The sequence below is a fragment of the Globicephala melas genome, chromosome 16 (genome assembly GCF_963455315.2).
Source record: "Globicephala melas chromosome 16, mGloMel1.2, whole genome shotgun sequence".
In the NCBI taxonomy this organism is placed as follows: Eukaryota; Metazoa; Chordata; class Mammalia; order Artiodactyla; family Delphinidae; genus Globicephala; species Globicephala melas.
In genome coordinates, this window is record NC_083329.1 from 82,827,298 (window position 1) to 82,854,503 (window position 27,206).

At 42.3% G+C, this 27,206-nt stretch overlaps 1 protein-coding gene across 6 annotated transcripts in view; it reads right to left on the minus strand.

The window, feature by feature from the left end:
- RAB4A (RAB4A, member RAS oncogene family) overlaps positions 1-27,206 on the minus strand; it is a 95,962-nt gene that overhangs the window by 55,677 nt on the left and 13,079 nt on the right. For all 6 annotated transcript variants that reach the window (XM_060286282.1, XM_060286284.2, XM_030839620.2 and 3 more), the window contains exons 2-4: positions 8,413-8,493; positions 6,174-6,288; positions 852-914 (exon numbers count right to left, since the gene is read on the minus strand). In XM_060286282.1, coding sequence (XP_060142265.1) covers positions 852-914; positions 6,174-6,288; positions 8,413-8,493 — 259 coding nt within the window. The remainder of the gene's footprint in view (positions 1-851; positions 915-6,173; positions 6,289-8,412; positions 8,494-27,206) is intronic.

Consider the following 27,206-nt stretch of genomic DNA (forward strand, 5'->3'; position numbering starts at 1 on the left):
ACCTAAGGCTAACTGCTGCCACTCAGTGGATCCGTGTGACGTGCTGGTACTTCGCTTCACACGAATTTAACACACTGATTCTCTGTAAGGACTCTGTGACACAGACTCTTATTATCTCCTGTTTCCACAAGAAACCTGAGGCCCAGAGAGACTAAGTTGCCCAAAGTCACACAAGCAGCCAGTGGCAGAGCCAGGACTGGGTCAGGTGCATCCACCTTCAGGACTGTTTTCAGCCCTCATCTATCTAAGGATAAAACCCTCGTATATTCTAAGGACTGATCGAGGAACTGAATTTTAAATTTAATTGTGATACCTGGGTGATAGCTACACGCAGGACAGTGCACTCAGATCCTTACAATGGGCCAAGAGCTCTATGTGAACCAAATCAACCGCCCAACAACCTCACGAGTATTACGTGGTCATTACTCCATGGAACAGACAAGGAAACTAAAGTCCAGACAGCGGAGCACCTCGCCGGAGGACTCACACCGCTGGTGACGGCAAGTGGGCTTTGAACCCAGGCCGTCCCAGCCTAGAGCCTGTGCTTGATGGAGGTCCGTTACTTCTAATAATTTACCACACGCAAAGCTTCACTTTGCAAACCTTAAGGAAAGCATCAAAACACCATGTTAAGAAACATAATGACACTGGGGGTGCTTATCTATCTGAAGCTTGGGAACATGCTGCTTTACATGGTAAAGTGGTGGAAGGGGCTGCTTCGAAAACGCCCAAGACCCCCAGGGAAAGGGCTGAGGGGCTTCCCGCCCCACAGCCCTGCCACCGACGTGCCCAGCACACCCGCGGGGAGGCTCGGACCTCGGGGACCACAGGCCAGCGAGGGGTGTCATTACCTGGTGATGTCATAGACGAGCAGCGCCCCTGCCGCACCCCTGTAGTAGCTTCTCGTCACAGACCTGGAAGAGTTACAGGCTTTCACTTTCCACCACGCAGAGCCCGTACCGCTGGGCACCATCTTCCCACACAAAACACCCATTTTTGCCTTGGAAACCACAACATAGGGACGGAGGTGGCTTTAAAGAGAAATGATTCAAAGTTATCTGAACATGGGCCTGAAGGGCTGTCCTGCCTGAAATCATATCACAGGAGCGACAGGGAGGTGGGGACGTGAGGCTGGGATGAGTGTCATCCTCCCTGGAGGGCATGAGGCTGCCCCACACAACTGAGGGTGCCTTTGAGAACGTCGGGGGAGGGGCAGAAAGGGGGCATCACAGAGTCCCAGGGCACGAAGCCCTCGGCAGCCCCTCTGCTTGCCCGGGATCCGTGCCTTCCTGTGGACGAGGGGCCGCGCGTGGCTGCACCCTCCACGCCCGGCCGCGCGGCCTCACCTGTCTTCAGCGAGCCCCCACCCGAGCGCATCTCGCCCGTTTCCGCAAGCTCCAGGATTTCTCCTGCAGTAACACACCTTCTCCCCTGCATCTCGACTCTCTCCCCGCGAAGACTTCCCCACTCACAGAATACAATGGGCTCCGGCACCTCCAATCTTGGACGAGAGCCAGGCAGGCGGTGCTAGGCTCCCGCTGCCGTCCCATCGTCCCATCGTGGGCCCCTCGCGCACCCACGTGTCTCAGGGGCTGCTTCGCCAGCACCGCCTCCTCCTGCCCCGTGGACCCCGCGGCACCTGCCCTCCTCTGCTGCCTGGACCCCTCCCCCCGCCCCCAGGCCGCAGCCCCACTCCCTTCCAGTCTCCTCTCACACCAGCTACTCCGGACCGCAGGTCCTGGAGCTCCTTCCCCCAGGCTGGGTCCTGGGCTCTCCCTTTTTTTTACATCTTTATTGGAGTATAATCGCTTTACAATGGTGTGTTAGTTTCTGCTTTATAACAAAGTGAATCAGCTATACATATACATATGTCCTCATATCCCCTCCCTCTTGCATCTCCCTCCCTCCCACCCTCCCTATCCCACCCCTCTAGGTGGTCGCAAAGCACCGAGCTGATCTACCTGTGCTATGCGGCTGCTTCCCACTAGCTGTTTTACGTTTGGTAGTGGATATATGTCCATGCCACTCTCTTTTCTCCCAACGCTCTCAACTCCGGTTTAATCCTCAGCTCAGCCTACTTCCGTAAGAGCCATCCACCAGCCCGGCAACTCCGTGTGACCACAATGCACACGTCACAGTCAACATCTCAGGCAGAACTCTGGCTCCTGGCCTACAGGCCCCTCCGGGAGGCGGCCCCACCACCCACTCTGTTTACACAGCCAGGAATCTCTCCACCCACTCTGTGCCCATCACAAAGTGATGTGACGCAACGTGTCCCACAGTGGACACATCCGTCAGGACCCGTCTCACCAACTGGTCAGGTCCTACACCGTGCATGTCTCTACACCTTCACCAGCACCGTCCTGATCCGAACCACCAGCTCTGCCTGGAGCCCTGCCACGCGCGTCCCCTCTGTCACCTGTGGCCCTCAGCCCCTCCTCCAGGTCTTCCTCGAGGCCTGCAAGGCCCTGGTGCTCAGGGACCGGGGCTCAAGTTCAACCCCCAGTGGTCAGTGATCGAATCGATCGTGCCTACGGACTGGAACCTCCCTAAGGACCCCTAAGAAATGGGGCTCAGACAGCTCCCGCCACCTCCCTGTTCCCCAGGCTGGGGTCTTCCTCTCATGGTTCTTCCCTTGTGCTGGTGAAGCATATCCTCCTGAAGTTTCTAAGGGAGAACATACGAAAGACAACCTTTGTTTCCCTCCATTCTTGTATAACTGAAGGTATTTCTGATTTTATTCTCACACTTAATGGAGAGTTTGGCTGAGTTCAGAATTTTAGGTTGGAAAAAATTTTTCACGTTGAGTTTTGAAGGCAAGGCTTTAGTTATCTTCTAGCTTCCAAGCGTTGCTGCTGAAGAGTCCGGTGCAATTCTCATTTTCGATTCTTGATATGTGATTTGCTCTTCCCTCTTGGAATCTTTTGGCATCTTCACTTCATCCCTGGTGTTGTGAAATTTTATGTGGCAGACCTGGTCTGGATTTTTCCCCCCTCATCTGTGTTTGGTGTAAGGTGGAATCTTACAGAGTCTCATTCCTCTAGTGGAAAATGTTCTTCGATTGTTTCTTTTACTCTTCTGTCTTCGGGAAGGCTTAACTGGTAAGGCCTTGAGCTTCCTGGACTGACTCTGTATGATTTCTTATGTTGTCTCTTTTTTTTTTTTTGCGGCACGTGGGCCTCTCACTGTTGTGGCCTCTCCTGTTGCAGAGCACAGGCTCCGGACGCGCAGGCTCAGCGACCATGGCTCAGGGGCCCAGCCGCTCCACGGCATGTGGGATCTTCCCGGACCGGGGAACGAACCCGTGTCCCCTGCATCGGCAGGCGGACTCTCAACCACTGAGCCACCAGGGAAGCCCTTATGTTGTCTCTTCCCTTTCTCATCTCAAGTTTACCGTTTCACTTTCTGGAAGGGCACTACTTTATTTAATATATTATTTTAATTTTGCTCTTTTTAAATTATAAGTTTGTTCTTATTCCCTGAACGCAATATCTACTCTTATTGGTGAGGATACTGTAGTTTTAGTTTCTGTCTATTCCCCGAAAGTTACTATTTTCTTTATTTTGGGCTCTTTCTCTTATCCTAAAAACTTTCGTCAAGTGTCTGCTGATCCTTGGTTGATCATTTATATTCAAGAACAAGGATGCCAAACTCTAAAAGACGCTCTTTATGTGTGGGCTGTTCACTGTGAGATGGCTGGACAGAAACTGGGCTATTTCATTGGGGAACCAAAATGTTAGTATCTTTAAGCCTTTTCTTTGGGGCTATTTTTCTGCAGATAAGAATCGTTTCTCCTGCCTGAGACATACACACTTGGCTGCCAGCAGCTAAGAAAGAGGTGGGGGAAGAGGGTGAGGGTCAGCAGACTTTCACTTAATTTCCGTCTTTCTGGTCCTTGCCTCACTCATCCCTGCCCTCGGCTGGGCCTCTACTTTTAGTTTTTAGAGGAACCTCCATACTGTTCTCCATAGTGGCTGCATCAACTTACATTCTCACCAACAGCACAGGAGGGGTTCCCTTTTCTCCACACCCTCTACAGCATTTATTTTTTGTAGACTTTTTGATGTTGGCCATTCTGACCAGTGTGAGGTGGCACCTCACTGTAGTTCTGATTTGCATTTCTCTAATAATTAGTGACATTGAGAATCTTTTCATGTGCCTGTTGGCCAACTGTATGTCTTCTCTGGAGAAATGTCTATTTAGGTCTCCTGCCCATTACATGATTGGGTTGTTTGGTTTTTTTTGATATTGAGCTGCATGCTGTTTGTATATTTTGGAGATTAATCCTTTGTCAGCTGGTTCGTTTGCAAATATTTTCTCCCATTCTGAGGGTGGTCTTTTTGTCTTGTTTATGGTTTCCTTTGCTGTGCAAAAGCTTTTAAGTTTAATTAGGTCCCATTTGTGTATGTTTGCTTTTATTTTCATTATTTAAGGAGACAGATCAAAATAGATATTGCTGCTATTCATGCCAATGAGCATTCTGCCTCTGCTTTTCCTGCAGGAGTTTTACAGTACCTGGTCTTACATTTAGGTCTTCAATCCATTTTGAGTTTATTTTTGCATATGGTGTTAGGGAGTGTTCTAATTTCATTCTTTTACATGTAGGTATCCAGTTTTCCCAGCACCACTTATCGAAGAGACTGTCTTTTCTCCATTGTATATTCTTGCCTCCTCTGTGGAAGATTAATTAACCATCGGTGTGTGGGTTTATTTCTGGGCTTTCTATTCTGTTCCACTCACCCATATGTCCATTTTTCTGCCAGTACCACACTGTTTTTTTTTTTAAATAAGAAAGTCCTTCTAAGTCTGTCCAAGGTACTTTCTCTTTTTTAAAAAATTAATTTATATATTTATTTATTTATGGCTGTGTTGGGTCTTCATTGCTGAGCGTGGGCCTTCTCTAGTTGCAGCGAGTGGGGGCTACTCTTCGGTGTGGTGTGTGGGCTTCTCATTGCGGTGGCTTCTCTTGTGGCAGAACACAGGCTCTAGGTGTGCAGGCTTCAGTAGTTGTGGCACGTGGGCTCAGTAGTTGTGGCTCGCAGGCTCTAGAGCGCAGGCTCGGTAGTTGGTGGCACACGGGCTTAGTTGCTCCGCGGCTTGTGGGATCTTCCCAGACCAGGGCTCGAACCCATGTCCTCTGCATTGGCAGGCAGATTCTTAACCACTGCGCCACCAGGGAAGTCCTATCACGCTGTTCTGATTACAATAGCTTTATAGTAATACTGTCTGAAGTCTAGTTATGATACTTTTTTTTTTTTTTTGCGGTACGCGGGCCTCTCACTGTTGTGGCCTCTCCCGTTGCGGAGCACAGGCTCCGGACGCGCAGGCTCAGCGGCCACGGCTCACGGGCCCAGCTGCTCCACGGCATGTGAGACCTCCCGGACCGGGGCACGAACCCAGATCTCCTGCATCGGCAGGCGGACCTCTCAACCACTGCGCCACCAGGGAAGCTCTAGTTACGATACTTTTGAAGCAAACAATTATTGAGCATTTAAAATATTATACCTGACTTTAAGTGAAATGCTTGCTCTGGGATTGAGTTTTATTTAACTGCATTTTGTAACTGTGAATATCTGTTCTGTTTGACTTTCTGTATCTATTCAAAAAAACACAACTAAAATATTAATCTACTTTCCTGCTTTAGTAGTTACAGAATATCAAACATGGAACCTATCTGCTGTGGACTGTGGTCATCATTCCAAACGTCGATCATGACTTCAGCGTAATGCAAGTGCTGAGGAGAGAATATTCTGTGGAATGTTTTAATGTAAAGCAAAACCAACCCCCAAAGAGGTTTTAAAAAATTCTCCTTTTAAAGTGAAATACAGAGAAAAGTCGTTTGTGCTACTACTTTGCCTTGATTTTAATCCAAAAGTAATGTGTGGAATATGCAATGCCACGACCTCCTAATGCACCCACTAGGTCCCAAAGAATAAATTCGCCTCCAAATTAGGACGCGTGCACTCGGAAGAGATTCTAACGTATTCTTTCGTAAATCAATGCTGTGTGGAGAAAAACTGACTTTTAGCTTGTCTTAAAGCTTCCAGAGGTGAACTTTCTAAAATCTGTGAGGGTGCGGGGAGGGAGGAGGGGACCACATACATTATGAGAATATAAGTGATTATTTCAAACCCACTTTTCAAATATTTTTATTAAGTTAGAGAAAAAGCTACCTGAATCGCTCTTGGCCTGCCGTGTCCCATATCTGTAACTTTACATATTTACCACCAACATTTATTATCTTTGAGCCAAATTCCACTCCTATTGTGTGATTTGAGTCATCTTTGACTGAAAAAGAAAAAGAAATTTTATTTTAGAACATTAGGGAAACAGGCTTATAGACTTACACAAGTAACACTGAAATCAAGAGTGCTGTCCATGGGAATGTAATTTACTGTCGTCATTCATTTCTCCAACAGTCAGATGCTAATAAGCGCTCACGGTTTTAAACAGAATACACACAGTTCCTGTTCTCAAGGAGACAATAAAGCTGCTTCTCAAAACACCTAAACAAGCCACGTATTTGAAGCTGAGGCTTGGTGGCCACGCCACGGAAGACCACATCTACCTGACCACCGCTAAGGTTCTCGTGAATGGCAACTGCACAAAATGCTGGGTGCCATCTTGGAGGGCTTACTGCCCAGTGACAGACTGCAACTTGGCCAACGATAGTTTCAACTATTCGGACGAACGTTCTAAAGAAACAGAAGTAAAGGGAAGGAGAGGCACCGTGGCCCAAGAAAGAAACTTGATGCTCACCCAAGACTAAGGGAAAAAGAAGAAAAGATAGAGTAAAAAACTCAGAACACACCCCAAACCAAGACCTCTATGCACATTACAGCTGTTGAGTTTCATGAACTCGAGTATTGTGTGTGGCAATCATTTGGAATGAATTTGCTGGAGAAATCAATACTGTCTGAATGGGTAGGGAGGTTGGCAAAATAAGTAGTTTGCTAAACCCAACTGGAATAAGCTGTCTTATAAAAGAAAATTTCTGTGATGTGAAAGGAAAAGAAAAAACAAATATCCTGGCTACACAGTCCATGGACTGGTTTATATTTTATAACTATAGGATAAAATTTAATTGTACCAGAAACCAGGGCGCCATCTGACAGCTGTGTTTGTTCATTGCTCCCTGGGGGCCTGGGGGACGAAAGGGTCTGATTCCAGCAGCTTGTCTCAGGCCCAGACAGTGCAGACCGGCGTGGACATCCGCTGGTGCCCAGCTACTGGGCCAGCCTGGCGGGAGAAGCCTTCGAAGGCAGTAACGAAAGGCCAAGGGCATCCTGATTAAGACACAGCTACGAGAGCAATACAGTGAAGCCTCCTTACATCATTACTGTGGTCGTGAGGGGTGAGGGGAGGATGTGAAGGGAGAGTGTCCGCCGAGGCCGGGCACCTGGCCCAGCGTCCCCTCTTCTGGGATGGAACAATGCAAAGTCTGGGTAACTCGTACAGAACCCCAGGCCGCCCAGCGGGTGAACGCCTGTCAATTCAAGAGGGGCTGAGCCACGCTGGGTCCGTGTCACTACATGAAGTTTCCAACAAGCTCCTGGTCGATGGAAATGGAAGCAGCAGAAAACACTTCTAGAATCTTATTCTTCAGAGCTCTTTCCCAGGACACCCTTTGCTGCCTCTGTCTCCACCGCCCGCCACCTAATGCATCTCACGCATTCTTAAGAGGCGCTTCATTAAGTGAGATTAATTTTCTGTGCTCGGGCCTTCACCTGACTACCTCTAGATAGACAGGTCATTCTCCACAATTCTTTCCATTACTATATAAGCATGGCTTAATTTAAGGGCCTTTCGAACCTACCGTCTTTTACAGTAGCTTGGAATACAAAATTCAACCTCTCTCACCAACACAGGGCAAGTCAACGGCACAAGATATTTTCTGTGGTCGAAAGGCCTGGGTTTGAGTCTAACACGCACCGTTCCTAGGTGACCATCCCAAGTGCACACACCAAGTCCTGTAAACCTCTGTTTATTTACCTGTAAAACAGGACTGATGACGATAGCTGCCTTAAGGACAATACAAGGCCGCTGGGGAGCAAATGCTATCTTACCCAAAATGTACAACTAGGGTTCTCGGGCCACTCCTGCCAGGAAACAGAATTCCACAGCATCATACTGTATTTTAGTGTCTGGAAAATGTACAGGACAACGCACTACATAATGAACAATGACCCACTACGCAACTGAAATGCTAAATAAAAAATCAGATTACTAAACGTTTAATAACATAAACTTTTTATGCCATTTAAAAATATTTTTAAACGATGACATTTTCCCTGGAAACGTATTCGGAAGTTTTGTCCTAAACAAATCTGCACAAGAGTGCGCTCTCGGGGGAAGACATGAAACAAGAAACAAGAAAGAAGCAAGAAACACTGACCATGTGACGTCACTTACATTTGTTTTCAATAAACTGATGAAGCAAGCAAGACTTGCCGGTCCCCGCGTTCCCAATAACCAAGAATTTAAACAAAAAATCTGAAAAACAGAAAGAGACCGTGAAACAGAACTTTAGAGCAGGTGCCGCGAACTTAGACTACAATCATAAAATTTAATGAAATCTCAGTTAATATAAAAAAGAGGTAACTGAATATTTTGTGAAAATGGCAATAAACACACTGACTTACCTTTCCAACTTTTCGATACATGGCTTATATGCTAACCCAGTGCCTTTTCAAACTGCTCTGGGGACAATTTCTTTTGATACTGGAAGTTTGAAAACTCCTCTTGTAATGACTGAAATCTCTTTGCTATTCAAATAAATACACACACAGTGACAAGCAAAAATCGCCTAGAAATTGCCATTTTTCTGTACAAAAGAAAAAACCTGGTAGACTTATAGGCTTTGAGAAGTCCACTCCTTTCTTCTTTCACAAACAGGTATAAGTTCTCCCTGCACTTGCAGACTTCTGTGGCCTTGCCTTCATTCCTGTGTCTATGACCTTTGGGAAGGCCGGCCTAAGCCCAGGGGTTTGGGTCAGTACTCCGCATGTGATATTTGTCCCATTCAATATAGAGGGAGCTCTTCACTTCTTCTTTACACAGAGGAATAGATTTAATTTGGGATCCTACTTTCCATAAACTGGAACTAGAGGCTTCTAGAATGGAATCTGTGAATCGGAATGATGGGGCCTCGGTAGCCTGACACTGGCTTGGTGATTCCTTTTGCTTTTTCTGTTGGCGAAGAACTCTAGTTGTGTTCAGCCTAGCGCTGCAGGCACCAAGCCCCTCTCCACCCTCACACTTTGACCCCGACCCACGTCTGCTGACCCCCGGCTGCCAGGCTCAGCCCGTGGCCCTGAAGGGCCTGCTCCACATTCCTGGTTCTGTCGGGGGCACCTCTGAAGGTGTCACCTCCACACTCCTGTTTCAGACCCGACCATGCGCTCCCAGCCCTGGTTCCTTCCCCCCCACCACCCACCCAGCGAAGCACAAACGGTCAATTTGTTTGCTGGTGCTTGGTCCAGCCCTGTTCCTAAGAACTACATTCCTGATCACCCAAAGGTCAAGCCTATTCAACCTCTCGTGCTTTTCAAATAGTTACAGGCAATGAAACTTGCAGGCTAGTGCTATTCACAATTGTTAGCATTTAAAAATACCTACAGTTTTATGCACCTCACTGCCTGTTTTGAAAGCATGCCACACCAGTGTTCATAACTAGTCACAGTCGCCAGAAGATGGAAGCCACCCAAATATCCACTGACAGATCAACGATAAACAAAATGTGGTACACACATGCATTGGAATATTATGCAGCCTTAAAAAGGAAGGAAATTCTGATACAGGCTACAACATGGATGACCTTTGATTGTGCTAAGTGAACTAAGCCAGTCACTAAAGGAGAAATACCAGAAGAGTCCATTTATATGAGGTACCCAGGGTGGTCGAACTCACAGAGACAGAACGTAGAAGGCTGGCTGCGAGGAGGCTGGGAGAGGGGAAGTGGGGAGTCAGGGTTCAATGGATATGCGTATCGGTTTGAGAAGATGAAAAAGTTCTGGAGATGGATGGCGGCGATAGTTGTACAACAATGTGAAGGTACTTAAAGCCACTGAACTGTTGATTTTAAAATGACAAATCTCATGCTATGTGTATTTTACCACACATACAAAATAAAATACGCAAGTCTCATCATCGTCACTGAACAGCTTTCACAGCCCAAGAAATTAAGATTGCCAGGTTAAAATGAAAATACTGAAATTTCTCAATCTTGTTCAATATCCTCTTCTATTTAAGAAATAAAGCCCAATACATTACATAGGTTGTAAACACTGGAAGATGAGAACCAGGTAAAGATGCTGCCAATAATATAGGCAAAAGTAAGTCTTGAGAGCAAAAATAATTCATATATACAAATGCGAATGTTTCTCATGTTTTATATGCACATGGTAAAAGGAGTTTCACAAGTCCATCTAATCCTGAAACAAAAACTCACAGATCTAAGCACAGTCTTTGGCTTAATGCTTGTTCCATTATTATTTTCTGCTTTGCAAGTTTTGCTTCAATGGACTCTATTATGGTAATCGCTTTCCACAACTTTTCCAGGTTATACCACAACCTCAACAGGTAAAAGGGTAACATATCAACTGACTTGCACCTTGCTGGACAAAAGACAAGTAAGATGTGTAATTTCCATATGTAAAAATATTTAATTCCTCCAAAAAACTCTTCACACTCTGAATCTTGTAGCTCCAAGAGGTAAGTTTTCATACTTAAATAGAAAACCCTATTTTTGAAAACCCTCTTGGGTTAAACAACTAGAAATGCTGGAAAAAATATATCATATTAAAAAAAGACACATAGCTGACCTTTTAGGAAAGAAAAGGCAATCTCTAGATGCTTGGAACTGGAAAAAGCAGGAGGGGCCCCAGGAGGGTTGTCAGTATTGAGTTTTAACATCTGTGGGACAGGATTCAAGAGTTTGTGCCCATGTGAAGGAAGGAGTAGAGAGCTGAATCTGAACAAGTGAAGGACAGGCTGGAAAAATCCTCTCACCAGCTCAGGAGGACAAGGAACCTTCTCTGACTCTGCCCGACCTCTCAGCAGGATCAGCAGAAAGACATTACGCTCTGAAGATTTATCATGGGCTGGCTCCACAGGTGAGTGTGAAATTCAAACTTAAAAAACATGTCGACAATGAACCTCCAAGTCAAGAAAGTTAAAACAATAAAAATGGCCTTAGAAAGTGATATCAACAGGATGCCTGGAAGATGCAAATGCAGGTCACTCTGGAAGGACACATCCTCAAACCAGGATACATAGGAGACCCATGCTTACAGCTCCTCTGAAGACGAGCAATCCTCACAATCTAAAATTACAAAACATTCAAACAACCCATCGTGAGTGAGTCAGCAATCCAAAGACATGACAATTTCAAGAATTTGATAAAAAAAGAACCTGACAAAGTATACTCAGGATGATTAATACCATAAAAAAGGAACTGAATCCACACGAAAAGATGAATCCATAAAAAATGATATAAAAGAAAAGGTAGATTTCCAGAATGTGTCTGTCTAGAAATAAAAACTGCAGTCATTAAAAATAAATAGTCAGTGGGCGAGTTAAAGAGTAGAATCAACAAAACTAAGGAGAAAATTAGTGAACTGCAATCCAGACTGGAGAAAATTACTAGGAGGCAGAACAGAGACATGAAGAGAGAGAAAATATGAGAGTTTAAGAAAAATGCAGAATTGAAGGAAAAGGTCCAACATATAGGTCTAGTACATATTCTGGAATGGAAAAAAAAAAACCCCAGAGAATGAGGTAGAGTCAATATTAAACTGTAAAAGCAATCAGCAAGAAAGGAAAAACTCCCTATTAAGAAACAAGGTTCCTTAACCCCAAAGGTCACCATCTTCACAGTGTTGGGGCAGGAGCACAAAAACAAGGAACTGTCTAATGTAGAATTCGATGTGCAAAAAATGACCCTTAACACCAAGGTGGCCTTCTGCTTCCAAGAAGATGGAGTAGAAGTACTTTTCCCCATACTGCCTGCTCAGTACAACTTAGAACCCTAGACACTACGTATAAAAGAAACATAAGAAGACTTTGAAAAGTGTGGAGAAGGTGGCAAACTGCCCAGGAATCTTGGGGGCTGAGGAATGACACAGTGATGAGTCCCCTGGGTTTTTCCTTTTCCCTCGTATTTCCCAGACTTGGAGCTGAACAAGCTGGCAGCCTGGAAATGCCAATGGAGGCAGATTTTAAGAAGCCCCAACAAAAGCCTGCTCTCTCAAGTCATCGAACCAGGAAAGGGCAACCCAGCGAGAGAGAAACCTTTTACACAAAGCTGCTCTACTCCAGACAAACACTACAGGAAAAACTGTGGTCTCACGCCACCAATGCCAGCAAAGGCTGAGTGGGGAGCCCGGACCACCACCCTTCCGAGGCTGCAGTGAGGTTCCCTGACGCCCCCAGCAGGGTGGTGTCCCAAGGCCAGGTACGGAGCCACAGTGCCCGTGGGGACATGTGGTTATGGCGTGTGGGAGGCCGGACACCAGGGCTCTCACCCTGGCCCAGCAGTACACGGAACAGCCCTGGCCCTCCCTGGGTGTCCATGGGAGCTTGGCAGGCAGCCTGGGCTTCCACCTCACCCAGCAGTCACAGAGCAGCGCCCAAGAGCAGAGACGAGTTAAACAAGAGATTTAAATAAAAATCTAAGGTCTCATAACACAATGAAACAATGCCCAGAATTCAAACGGAAATCCTTCATTATATCAAGAACCAAGAAGATCTCAAACAGAAAGAAAAAATATTATCAACAGATTCCAGTGCCAAGATGATAAGAGACGTCTGAAAAATCTGACAAAGACTGTAAAGCAGCCATCATGAATGCTTCAACAAGCAATAGCAACATGACTGAAACAAATGAAAAGGAGAGATCTTCAGCAAAAAGAAAGGCTTAATAAAGAAAAGGAAGATATAAAGAAGAACCAAATGGACATTCTGGAATTGAAAAATACAATAACTGATGTATGTACCTCAGTGGATGGGCTCAAAACAAAAGGGGACACAGGAAACAATCAGTGAACTGGGCTTCAAAATGATAGAAAATATCTAACCTGAACAACAAACAGAAAATAGCCTGAAAATATATTAATAGAGCCTCATGGAGTTCTGAGATGATAAAAAAAAAAACCACAAATCTAACTTTCATGAGTCACAGAAGGAAAGAAAAAAGAGGATGGGTTTGAAAAAGTATTCAAAGAAATAACGGCTGAAAAATTCCTAAATTTGGCAAGACACATAAATCCAGATTCACAAAGCTTACTGAATTCAAACAGCTAGATTCTTCCAAACAAGAGTCCAAATACATCCATGCCAAGATATATAATGAAATTTCTAAAAACTAAAAACAAATAAACAAAAAAAATCTTGAAAGCAGCCAGAGAGAAATGATACCTTACCTACAGGAAAAAAACAATCCAAATGACAACAGATTTCTCATCAGAAACCACTGAGGCCAGAAGTGGCACCAATATTTTTCAAGGGCTGAAAGAAAAGAACTCTCAATCCAGAATCTTATATCCTTATACCCTAAAAATCTCCTAGGATGAAGGAGAGATCCAGACATTCGTAGAGGAAAAAAAGAACTAACAGAATTTGTCACCAACAGATCTACCCTAAAAGATGGCTAAAGGAAGCTTTCTAAACCAAAAGGAAAGGAGTTCCCTGGTGGCCCAGTGGTTAGGATTCCGGCCTTTCACTGCTGGTGCCCGGGTTCAACCCCTAGTTGGGGAACTAAGATCCTGCAAGCTGCACAGCATGGCAAAAAACAAACAAACAAAAAAACCTGAAAGGAAGTGATAAAAGGAATCATGGAACATCATGAAGGAAGGAAGACATGGTAAAGAAAAATATGGGTAATTACAATAGGCTTTTCTTCTTCTCTTCTTGAGTATTCTAAAGTGTGTTTGGGTGTTTAAGCAAAAAATAGTAACACTGTTTGATGTGACTAAATATAAGAGGAGGAAATATTTAAGATGACTATATTACAAGTGGGGGAGGGTGAACGGATGCACAGGTCTACCCTAGAGATACTGCGGGTTCAGTTCCAGACCACTGCAATAAAGCAAAAATCACAATAAAGTGAGTGACACAAATGTTTTGGTTTCCCAGTGCATATAAAGTTATGTTTACACTATCTTGTAGTCTATTAAGTGTGCAATAGCATTCTGTCTAAAAAAACAATGTACATACTTTAATTAAAAAAATACTTTATTGGTAAAAAATGCTAACCATCATCTGAACCTTCAGCAAGTCATAATCTTTTTGCCACAGGAACATCAAAGATCACTGATCACCATAACAAATATAATAATAATAACAAGTCTAAAATATTTTAATTATTACCAAAACATGACCCAGAGACAAAAAAAAGTGAGCAAATGCTGTTGGAAAAATGATGCCAACAGACTTACTCAATGTAGAGTTGCCACAAACTTCAATTTGTAAAAAAACACAGTCTCTGTGAAGCACAATAAAACAAGGTCTGCCTATAAGAGAAGGCAAGGTTTTTATATTTCACTCGAACGTAAAATGATGACACCAGTAGACTGTGATATGTATATATAATGTGATACCTAGAGCAACCACTAAAAAAGCAATGCAAAGAGATATACTCAAAAACATTATAGGTAAATCAAATGGAATTCTAAAAAATGTTCACATAAACCACAGAAAGACTAGAAAAAGAAAAGAGAAAATGAAAAACAGAACAGAAAGCAAAAATATAAAATGGCAAAAATAAATTCTAATAGATCAATTATATTAAATGTAAACTATATAAATATATCAAGTAAAAGACAAAGATTGGCAGATTAGTTGAAAAAACATGACCCAACTATAAGCTGCCTACAAGAAACTCCCTTCAATTATGATGTTCAGGCAGGGTGAAAGTGAAAGGATGGAAAAAGGTATATCACACAAATATTAATCAAAGTAAATCATTATCATTATCAGCTACAACAGTCTTCAGGGCAAAGGAAATGACCAGAGAAAGAAAGTGTCACTATATAATGAAAAAAGGGTATTCCACCAATAAGACATAGGAAGCCTCAATGTGTGCACCAAAAAACAGAGCTACAAAATACATCAAACTAAAGCTTGATACAACTGAAAGGAGAAACAAACCCACGATTATGGCTGAGACTTCAACACCCCTCTCTCAACACTGACAGAACAACTAGACAGAAAATCAGCAAAGGCACAGAAGAACTCAGCTTAGTCAACCAAGAGGATGGAGTCAACATTTACAGAACACTCTGCCCAACAAGAGCAGGACACATATTCTTTCCAAGGGACAATGGAACGTAAATCAAGATGGACTATACCCTTGGCCATAAAACAAACCTCAACAAATTTAAAGGAATTGAAATCATATAAAATGTGTTTTCCAACCACAAGGGAATCAAACTAGAAATTCATAATATAAAGACAATAGGAAAATCTCCAAATACTTGGATACTAACCAATCCACGTCTAAATAACCCATGATTTAAAGAAGAAGTCTCCTGGGAAATAGAAAAATACACTGAGCTGAATGGAAATGAAAATATAGCTTATCAAGACTGGTGGGTTACAACTAAAGCAATGCTGAAAGGAAAATTCAGAGCACTAAATGCATATATTAGAAAAGAGGAAAAGTCTCAATCAGTTATCTAAGCTCCTACTCTCAAGAACACAGAAAAAGACGAGCAAAATAAGTAAAGCAAGCAGAAGGAAGAAAATAAAGAGCAGACATCAATGAAACTGAAAACAGAAAGACAAAGAAAATCCATAAAACAAAGAACTGGTTCCTTGAAAAGATCATTAAAATTGATAAACCTCTAGCAAAACTGGTGAGTTCAAGGTCTGGGGCAGACCAAGGAAAAAGACAGGACCTTGAGATGGTCACAGCACACACCGCCTTCGTTTGGGTAGCACTTTGACTGGCTGCATGGGAGGGAAGCCAGACAGCACCTGCTAGAGGCCTGTCACAGCCCCAGTGTGTCTAAGCAAAAGTTTGCAGATGAGAGTGTGGCTTCACAGGGTATTCAAAGCAGGCAGCCTCTGAATGGCTAAAAATATGTGTATTGGGGCTATATTTAAAGCACCTGAGTGTGTAAGAATGGAGTTTGGTGCTGGCAAGGCTTTGAACTAACGTCTCAGCTTGCTGTGAAGAACGCCACAGAGAGGCCAACATGAAGGACCATCTTTAACTCATTTATGTAACAAAGACTCACAACAACAACAACAAAGGGAGGACACACAGAGCCAATTTCAGGTCACAGCACTACAGACCCAGCAGGGTAACAAAGGAGTAACAAGAACAGCTCCACATACTTTAATTTGACTTCTTAGATGAGATGGACCCATTCTTCAAAAACACAAAGTAGTACAACTCAGCCAATAAAATAGATAACTTAAATAGCCATATAACTTAAGGAAACTGAATCTGTAATTTTAAAACTAACAAAAAAGAAACATTTAGGCTGGATGGTTTTACTAGAGAATTCTATGAACATTTAAAAAAAGAATCAACACCAGCTCTATATAACATCTTTGAGAAAACTGAAGAGGAGGGAACCCTTCCCTAATTATTTTATGAAGCTAGTATTTCCCTGATACCAAAGCCAGAAAAAGACAGCCTTAAAACAACACAAATGACAGAGCAGTATCTCTTATGCACATTAACAAAATTTTAGCAAAAAGAATTCAGTTTTACATATATAAAAATTATACACTAAGAACAAGTGGGCTTTGTTTCAGGGACGAAAGGCTGTTCAACATTTGAAAATCAATCAATGTAATTTCTCTACTAACAGGCTAAAAGGAAAAATCACACGATTATATCAACTGATGCAGCAGAAGCATTTCGTCAAAGTCAACACTCATTCATGATAAAAACACTCAAAAAAACAAAAAAAGACAGCAACCCAGAGAGGAACTCCCTCAACGGATAAAGAGCATTTAAAAAATTCTACAGCTAACCTTACACTGAGTGGTGAAAGACTGCTTTCCCGCTAAGATCAGGAACAAAGAATGTCCGCTCTCACCACTCTATTCAATATCATACAGTAAGTTCTAGCCAGTGCAGTGAGGCATAAGGAAACAAAGGCACACAGATCAAAAAGGAAAAAATAAAATTGTTCCTATTGGCGGACAATATGATTGTCTACATAGAAAATCCAAGGAATCAAAAAAAAAAACAAAAACAAAAAAACCCAAAACCCTCCTGTAACTGAAAAGTGAGTTCAGCAAGGTCCAGATTGTAGGATATAAAAATCAATCGTATCTCTTCATACTAATGACAAACACATGAGCGTCAAAATTTAAAATATAACACCACTTGCAATCACTGGAAAAAAAAACTCTGGCATAAGTCTAACAAAAACATGTAAAGCGTTTCTATGATAAAAAATACTGCACGATGCTGATGAAAGAAACAAAAGGAAATCTAAATAAACAGAGAGACATACTGTGTTCATGGATTAAAGACTAGACAAAGTAAAGATGCCAATTCATTCCTATTTCTAGCAAGACTTTTTGGTACATAGAGACAAGATTATTCTAAAATTTATATGGAAAGACAAAGGAGCTAGCATAGCAAGAACAATTTTGAAAAAGAAAAACAAAGTGGAAGCAATCACCTTACCTGAGTTATTATGTAACTACAGCAATCACACTGTGAGGGACTGATGGGGGAGACACATAGATCAATGGAACAGACCAGAACTAAGAAGTAGACCTACATTAATACGTCCAAATGCTTTTGAAAGTGCAAAAATCATTTCACAGAAGAAAGTGAGCCTTTTCAACAAATGGTGCTGAAGCAACTGGACATCCATGGGGGGGAAAAAAGAACTTTGACCTAAGCTTCATATCTTATGCAAAATTAACTGAAAATAGATCACGGACTTAAAAGGTAAAACATTACTATGAAACTTTTAGGAAAAAATAGGAGAAGAGCTTCAGGATCTATGGCTAAGCAAAGAGCTCTTAGACTGGACACCAAAAAATAAATAAATAAATAAATAAATAAAATTAAATTAAATAAATAAAAATAAAATAAAATCCAGAAAAGGAAAAACTGATAAATCTGACTTCACCAAAATTGAAAATTTTTGCTTTGTAGAAAACCTTGCTAAGAGCATAAAAAGACAAGCTACAGACTGGATGAAAAGATCTGCAAAATATCCAACAAAGGACTAGCATCTAGAATATATTCATCAATTAAAAAAAAACCGTCTCAAAACTCCGCAGTAAAAAAATTCAAACAACTCACCATTAGAATTAATAAATGAATTCAGTAAGGTAGCAGGATATAAGATTAAATACATAAATCTGTTGCATTTCTTTACACTAACGATGAAATATCCGAAAGAGAAAGTAAAAAAAAAAAAAAAATCCCATTTAAAATTTCATCAAAAAAATATCTAGGAATAAACTTAACCAAGGAGGTGAAAGACCTATACACTGAAAAATACAAAACATTGATAAAGGAAATTGAAGCTGATTCAAAGAAATGAAAAGATATCCCATGCTCTTGGATTGGAAGAATTAATATTGTCAAAATGTCCATACCACCCAAAGCAATCTATAAATTTAGTGCAATCCCTATCAAATACCCATGACATTTTTCACAGAACAAGAATAACAATCCTGAGATTTATATGGAACCAAAAAAGACCCATAATTGCCAAAGCAATCCCGAGGAAAAAGAACAAAGCTGGAGGCATAACCCTTCCAGACTTCAGACTATACTATAAAGCTATAGTAATCAAAACTGTGGTATTGGCACAAAAACAGACATATAGCCCAATGCAATAGAACAGAGAGGCCAGAAATAAACCTACAGTCAATAAATCTATGACAAAGGAGACAAGAATATACAGTAGAGAAAACAGTCTCTTCAACAAGTGGGGTTGAGAAAGCTGGACAACTACATGTAAATGAAATCAGAACACTCCCTCACACCATATACAAAAATAAACTCAAAATGGTTTAAAGACCTAAATATAAGACATGACACCATAAAACTCCTAGACGAGAACATAAGCAAGACATTCTTGGACATAAATGGTTGCAATATTTTCTTAGAAATAAGAAATAAAAGCAAAAATAAACAAATGGGACCTAATCTATCTTAAAAGCTTTTGCACAGCAAAGGAAACCATCAATGAAATGAAAAGATAACCTACAGACTGAGAGAAAATATTTGCAAATGATGAGACCAACAAGGGGTTAATCTCTAAACTATACAAACAGCTCATGCAGCTTAATATCAAAAAAACAAACAACCCAATCAAAAAATGGGTGGAAGATCTAGATAGACGTTTCTCCAAAGAAGACATACAGATGGCCAACAGGCACATGCAAAGATGCTCAGCATCACTGATCATCAGGAAAATGCAAATCAAAACCACAATGAGGTACCACCTCACACTGGTCAGAATGGCCATCACCAAAAAGTCTACAGAAGGGGGCTTCCCTGGTGGCACAGTGGTTGAGAATCTGCCTGCTAACGCAGGGGACACGGGTTCGAGCCCTGGTCTGGGAGGATCCCACATGCCATGGAGCAACTAGGCCCGTGAGCCTGTGCGCCTGGAGCTTGTGCTCGGCAACAAGAGAGGCCGCGATAGTGAGTGGCCCACGCACCGCGATGAAGAGTGGCCCCCGCTTGCCACAACTAGAGAAAGCCCTCGCACAGAAACAAAGACCCAACACAGCAAAAATAAATAAATAAAATTAGTAAACTCCTACCCCCAACATCTTTAAAAAAAAAAAGTCTACAGGAGGAGCTTCAAGACGGCAGAAGAGTAAGATGCAGAGATCACCTTCCTCCCCACAAATACATCAGAAATACATCTACACGTGGAACAACTCCTACAGAACACCCACTGAACGCTGGCAGAAGACCTCAGACCTCCCAAAAGGCAAGAAACTCCCCACGTACCTGGGTAGGGCAAAAGAAAAATGAATAAACAGAGACAAAAGAATAGGTACGGGACCTGCACCAGTGGGAGGGAGCCGTGAAGGAGGAAAGGTTTCCACACACTAGGAGCCCCTTCGCTGGCGGAGACTGCGGGTGGTGGAGGGGGAAGCTTCGGGGCCGTGGAAGAGAGCGCAGCCACAGGGGTGCAGAGGGCAAAGCGGAGAGATTCCCGCACAGAGGATCGGTGCCGACCAGCACTCACCAGCCCGAGAGGCTTGTCTGCTCCCGCGCCGGGGTGGGCGGGGCTGGGAGCTGAGGCTTGGGCTTCGGTCGGAGCGCAGGGAGATGACTGGGGTTGGTAGTGTGAACACAGCCTGCAGGGGGCTAGTGCGCCACAGCTGGCCGAGAGTCCAGGAAAAGTGTGGAGCTGCCAAAGAGACAAGAGACTTTTCTTCCCTCTTTGTTTCCTGGTGCGCGAGGAGAGGGGATTCAGAGCGCTGCTTAAAGAAGCTCCAGAGACGGGCGCGAGCTGCGGCTAAAAGCGAGGACTCCAGAGACGGGCATGAGAAGCTAAGGCTGCTGCTGCTGTCACCGAGAAGCCTGTGTGCCAGCACAGGTCACTATCCACACCTCCCTTCTGGGGAGCCTGTGCAGCCCGCCACTGCCAGGGTCCCGGGATCCAGGAACAACTCCCCCGGGAGAACGCACGGCGGGCCTCAGGCTGGTGCAACGTCACGCCGGCCTCTGCAGCCGCAGGCCCGCCCCGCACTCCGTGCCCCTCCCTCCCCCCGGCGTGAGTGAGCCAGAGCCCCCGAATCAGCGGCTCCTTTAACCCCGTCATGTCTGAGCGAAGAACAGACACCCTCCGGCGACCTACACGCAGAGGCGGGGCCAAATCCAAAGCTGAACCCCGGGAGCTGTGAGAACAAAGAAGAGAAAGGGAACTCTCTCCCAGCAGCCTCAGGAGCAGCGGATTAAATCTCCACAATCAACTTGATGTACCTGCATCTGTGGAATACCTGAATAGACAACGAATCATCCCAAATTGAGGAGGTGGACTTTGGGAGCAACGATATATACATTTTTCCCCCTTTTTCTCTTTTTGTGAGTGTGTATGCTTCTGTGTGTGATTTTGTCTGTACAGCTTTGCTTTTACCATTTGTCTGTTTTTTTTATTACTTAAAAATTTTTTTTCTTAATAATTATTATTTTTAATAACTTTATTTGATTTTACTTTATTTTATCTTCTTTCTTTCTTTCTTTTTTTCCTCCCTTTTATTCTTAACCATCTGGAGGACAGGCTCTTGGTGCTCCAGCCAGGAGTCAGTGCTGTGCCACTGAGGTGGGAGAGCCAAGTTCAGGACACTGGTCCACAAGAGACCTCCCAGCTCCACATAATGTCAAATGGCAAAAATCTCCCAGAGATTTCCATCTCAACGCCAAGACTCAGATCCACTCAATGACCAGCAAGCTACAGTGCTGGACACCCTATGCCAAACAACTAGCAAGACAGGAACACAACCCCATCCATTAGCACAGAGGCTGCCTAAAATCATAATTAAGGCCACAGACACCCCAAAACACACCACCAGATGTGGACCTGCCCACCAGAAAGACAAGATCCAGCCCCAACCACCTGAACACAGGCACTAGTCCCCTCCACCAGGAAGCCTACACAACCCACTGAACCAACCTTAGCCACTGGGGCCAGACATCAAAAACAATGGGAACTACGAACATGCAGCCTGTGAAAAGGAGACCCCGAATGCAGTAAGTTAAGCAAAATGAGAAGACAGAAAAACACACAGCAGATGAAGGAGCAAGGTAAAAACACATCAAACCTAACAAATGAAGAGGAAATAGGCAGTCTACCTGAAAAAGAATTCAGAATAATGATAGTAAAGATGATCCAAAATCTTGGAAATAGAATGGAGAAAGTACAAGAAACGTTTAACAAGGACCTAGAAGAACTAAAGAGCAAACAAACAGTGATGAACAGGCAGAAGAACGGATCAGTGACCTGGAAGATAAAATAGTAGAAATAACTACTGCAGAGCAGAATAAAGAAAAAAGAATGAAAAGAATTGAGGACAGTGTCAGAGACCTCTGGGACAACATTAAACGCACCAACATTCAAATTATAGGGATCCCAGAAGAAGAAGAGAAAAAGAAAGGGACTGAGAAAATATTTGAAGAGATTATAGTTGAAAACTTCCCTAATATGGGAAAGGAAATAGTTAATCAAGCCCAGGAAGTGCAGAGAGTCCCATACAGGATAAATCCAAGGAGAAACATGCCAAGACACATACTAATCAAACTATCAAAAATTAAATACAAAGAAAAAATATTAAAAGCAGCAAGGGAAAAACAAGAAATAACCCATAAGGGAATCCCCATAAGGTTAACAGCTGATCTTTCAGCAGAAATTCTGCAAGCCAGAAGGGAGTGGCAGGACATATTGAAAGTGTTGAAGGAGAAAAACCTACAACCAATATTACTCTACGCAGCAAGGATCTCATTCAGATTTGATGGAGAAATTAAAACCTTTACAGAGAAGCAAAAGCTAAGAGAATTCAGAACCACCAAACCAGCTTTACAACAAATGCTAAAGGAACATCTCTAGGCAGGAAACACAAGAGAAGGAAAACACCTACAATAATAAACCCAAAACAATTAAGAAAATGGTAATACGAACATACATATCGATAATTACCTTAAATGTAAAAGGATTAAATGCTCCAACCAAAAGACATAGACTGGCTGAATGGATACAAAACCAAGACCCATATATATGCTGTCTACAAGAGACCCACTTCAGACCTAGGGACACATACAGACTGAAAGTGAGGGGATGAAAAAAGATATTCCATGCAAATGGAAATCAAAAGAAAGCTGGAGTAGCAATTCTCCTACCAGACAAAATAGACTTTAATACAAAGACTATTACAAGAGACAAAGAAGGACACTACATAATGATCAAGGGGTCAATCCAAGAAGAAGATATAACAATTGTAAATATTTATGCACCCAACATAGGAGCACCTCAATACATAAGGCAAATACTAACAGCCATAAAAGGAGAAATCGACAGTAACACAATCATACTAGGGGACTTTAACACCCCACTTTCACCAATGGACAGATCATCCAAAATGAAAATAAATAAGGAAACACAAGCTTTAAAGGATACATTAAACAAGATGGACTTAATTGATATTTATAGGACATTCCATCTAAAAACAACAGAATACACATTCTTCTCAAGTGGTCATGGAACATTCTCAAGGACAGATCATATCTTGGGTCACAAATCAAGCCTTGGTAAATTTAAGAAAATGGAAATTGTATCAAGTATCTTTTCCGACCACACTGCTATGAGACTAGATATAAATTACAGGGGAAAATCTGTAAGAAATACAAACACATGGAGGCTAAACAACGCACTACTTAATAACCAAGAGATGACTGAAGAGATCAAAGAGGAAATAAAAAAATACCTAGAAACAAATGACAATGGAGACACGACGACCCAAAACCTATGGGATGCAGCAAAAACAGTTCTAAGAGGGAATTTTACAGCAATACAATCCTACCTTAATAAACAAGAAACATCTCAAATAAACAACCTAACCTTACACCTAAAGCAATTAGAGAAAGAAGAACAAAAAAACCCCCAAAGTTAGCAGAAGGAAAGAAATCATGAAGATCAGATCAGAAATAAATGAAAAAGAAATGAAGGAAATGATAGCAAAGATCAATAAAACTAAAATCTGGTTCTTTGAGAAGATAAACAAAATTGATAAACCATTAGCCAGACTTATCGAGAAAAAAAGGGAGAAGACTCAAATCAATAGAATTAGAAATGAAAAAGGAGAAGTAACAACTGACACTGCAGAAATACAAAGGATCATGAGAGAATACTACAAGCAACTCTATGCCAATAAAATGGGACAACCTGGAAGAAATGGACAAATTCTTAGAAATGCACAACCTGCCAAGACTGAATCAGGAAGAAATTGAAAATATGAAGAGACCAATCACAAGCACTGAAATTGAAACTGTGATTAAAAAGCTTCCAACAGGCTTCCCTGGTGGCGCAGTGGTTGAGAGTCCGCCTGCCGATGCGGGGGACACGGGTTCGTGCCCCGGTCTGGGAGGATCCCGCGTGCCGTGGAGCGGCTGGGCCCGTGAGCCATGGCCGCTGAGCCTGCGCGTCCGGAGCCTGTGCTCCGCAATGGGAGAGGCCACAGCAGTGAGAGGCCCGCACACCGCAAAAAAAAAAATCTTCCAACAAACAAAAGCCCAGGACCAGATGGCTTCACAGGCTAATTCTATCAAACATTTAGAGAAGAGCTAACGCCTATCCTTCTCAAACTCTTCCAAAATATAGCAGGGGGAGGAACACTCCCAAACTCATTCTACGAGGCCACCATCACCCTGATACCAAAACCAGACAAAGACGTCACAAAGAAAGAAAACTACAGGCCAATATCACTGATGAACACAGATGCAAAAATCCTCAACAAAATAGTAGCAAACAGAATCCAACAGCACATTAAAAGGACCATACACCATGATCAACTGGGGTTTATTCCAGGAATGCAAGGATTCTTCAATATACACAAATCAATCAATGTGATACACCATATTAACAAACTGAAGGAGAAAAACCATATGATCATCTCAATAGATGCAGAGAAAGCTTTCGACAAAATTCAACACCCATTCATGATAAAAACCCTCCAGAAAGTATGCATAGAGGGAACATTCCTCAACATAATAAAGGCCATATATGATAAACCCACAGCCAACATCGTCCTCAATGGTGAAAAACTGAAACCTTTTCCACTAAGATCAGGAACAAGACAAGGTTGCCCACTCTCGCCACTATTATTCAACATAGTTTTGGAAGTTTTAGCCACAGCAATCAGAGAAGAAAAAGAAATAAAAGGAATCCAAATTGGAAAAGAAGAAGTAAAGCTGTCACTGTTTGCAGATGACATGATACTCTACATAGAGAATCCTAAAGATGCCACCAGAAAACGGCTAGAGTGAATCAACGAATTTTGTAAAGTAGCAGGATACAAAATTAATGCACAGAAATCTCTTGCATTCCTATACACTAATGATGGAAAATCTGAAAATGAAATCAAAAAAACACTCCCATTTACCTCTGCAACAAAAAGAATAAAATATCTAGGAATAAACCTACCTAAGGAGACAAAAACCTGTATGCAGAAAATTATAAGACACTGATGAAAGAAATTAAAGATGATACAAATGGATGGAGAGATATACCATGTTCTTGGATGGGAAGAATCAACATTGTGAAAATGACTTTACTACCTAAAGCAATCTACAGATTCCATGCAATCCCTATGAAACTACCACTGGCATTTTTCACAGAACTAGAACAAAAAATTTCACAATTTGTATGGAAACACAAAAGACCCCGAATAGCCAAAACAATCTTGACAATGAAAAACGGAGCTGGAGGAATCAGGCTCCCTGACTTCAGACTCTACTATAAAGCTACAGTAATCAAGACAGTATGGTACTGGCACAAAAAAAACAGAAATATAGATCAATGGAACAGGGTAGAAAGCCCAGAGATAAACCCACACACATATGGTCACCTTATCTTTGATAAAGGAGGCAAGAATATACAGTGGAGAAAAGACAGCCTCTTCAATAAGTAGTGCTGGGAAAACTGGACAGCTACATGTAAAAGAATGAAATTAGAACACTCCCTGACACCATATACAAAAATAAACTCAAAATGGATTAAAGACCTAAATGTAAGGCCAGACACCATCAAACTCTTAGACGAAAACACAGGCAGAACACTCTATGACATAAATCACAGCAAGATCCTTTCTGACCCACCTCCTAGAGAAATGGAAATAAAAACAAAAATAAACAAATGGGACCTAATGAAACTTAAAATCTTTTGCACAGCAAAGGAAACCATAAACAAGACTAAAAGACAACCCTCAGAATGGGAGAAAATATTTGCAAATGAAGCAACTGACAAAGGATTAATCTCCAAAATATACAAGCAACTCGTGCAGCTCAATATCAAAAAAACCCAAACAACCCAATCCAAAAATGGGCAGAAGACCTAAATAGACATTTCTCCAAAGAAGATACAGACTGCCAACAAACACATGAAAGAATGCTCAACATCATTAATCATTAGAGAAATGCAAATGAAAACTACAATGAGATATCATCTCACACCGGTCAGAATGGCCATCATCAAAAAATCTAGAAACAAAAAATGCTGGAGAGGGTGTGGAGAAAAGGGGACCCTCTTGCACTGTTGGTGGGAATGTAAATTGATACAGTCACTATGGAGAACAGTATGGAGTTTCCTTAAAAAACTAAAAATAGAACTACCATACGACCCAGAAATTCCATTACTGGGCATATACCCTGAGAAAACCATAATTCAAAAAGAGTCATGTACCAAAATGTTCATTGCAGCTCTTTTTACAATAGCCAGGACATGGAAGCAACCAAAGTGTCCATCAACAGATGAATGGATAAAGAAGATGTGGCACATATATACAATGGAATATTACTCAGCCATAAAAAGAAACGAAATTGAGTTATTTGTAATGAGGTGGATGGACCTAGAGACTGTCATACAGAGTGAGGTAAGTCAGAAAGAGAAAAACAAATACCATATGCTAACACATATATATGGAATCTAAAAAAAAAAAGAAAGAAAAAAATGATCAGAAGAACCGAGGGGTAAGACGGGAATAAAGATGCAGACCTACCAGAGAATGGACTTGAGGATATGGGGAGGGGGAAGGGTGAGCTGGGATGAAGTGAGAGAGTGGCATGGATATATATACACTACCAAACGTAAAATAGATAGCTAGTGGGAAGCAGCCGCAAAGCACAGGGAGATCAGCTCAATGCTTTGTGACCACCTAGAGGGGTGGGATAGGGAAAGTGGGAGGGAGGGAGATGCAAGAGGGAAGAGATATGGGGACATATGTGTATGTATAACTGATTTACTTTGTTATAAAGCAGAAACTAATACACCATTGTAAAGCAATTATACTCCAATAAAGATGTTAAAAAAAAAGTCTACAAATAACAAATGCTGGAGAGGGTGTGGAGAGAATGGAACCCTCCTACACTGTCGATGGGAATGTAAATCTGTGCGACCACTATGCAGAACAGTATGGGGGTTCCTCAAAAACTAAAAATAGGGCTTCCACATGATCCAGCAATCCCACTCCTGGGTAGATATCCAGAAACG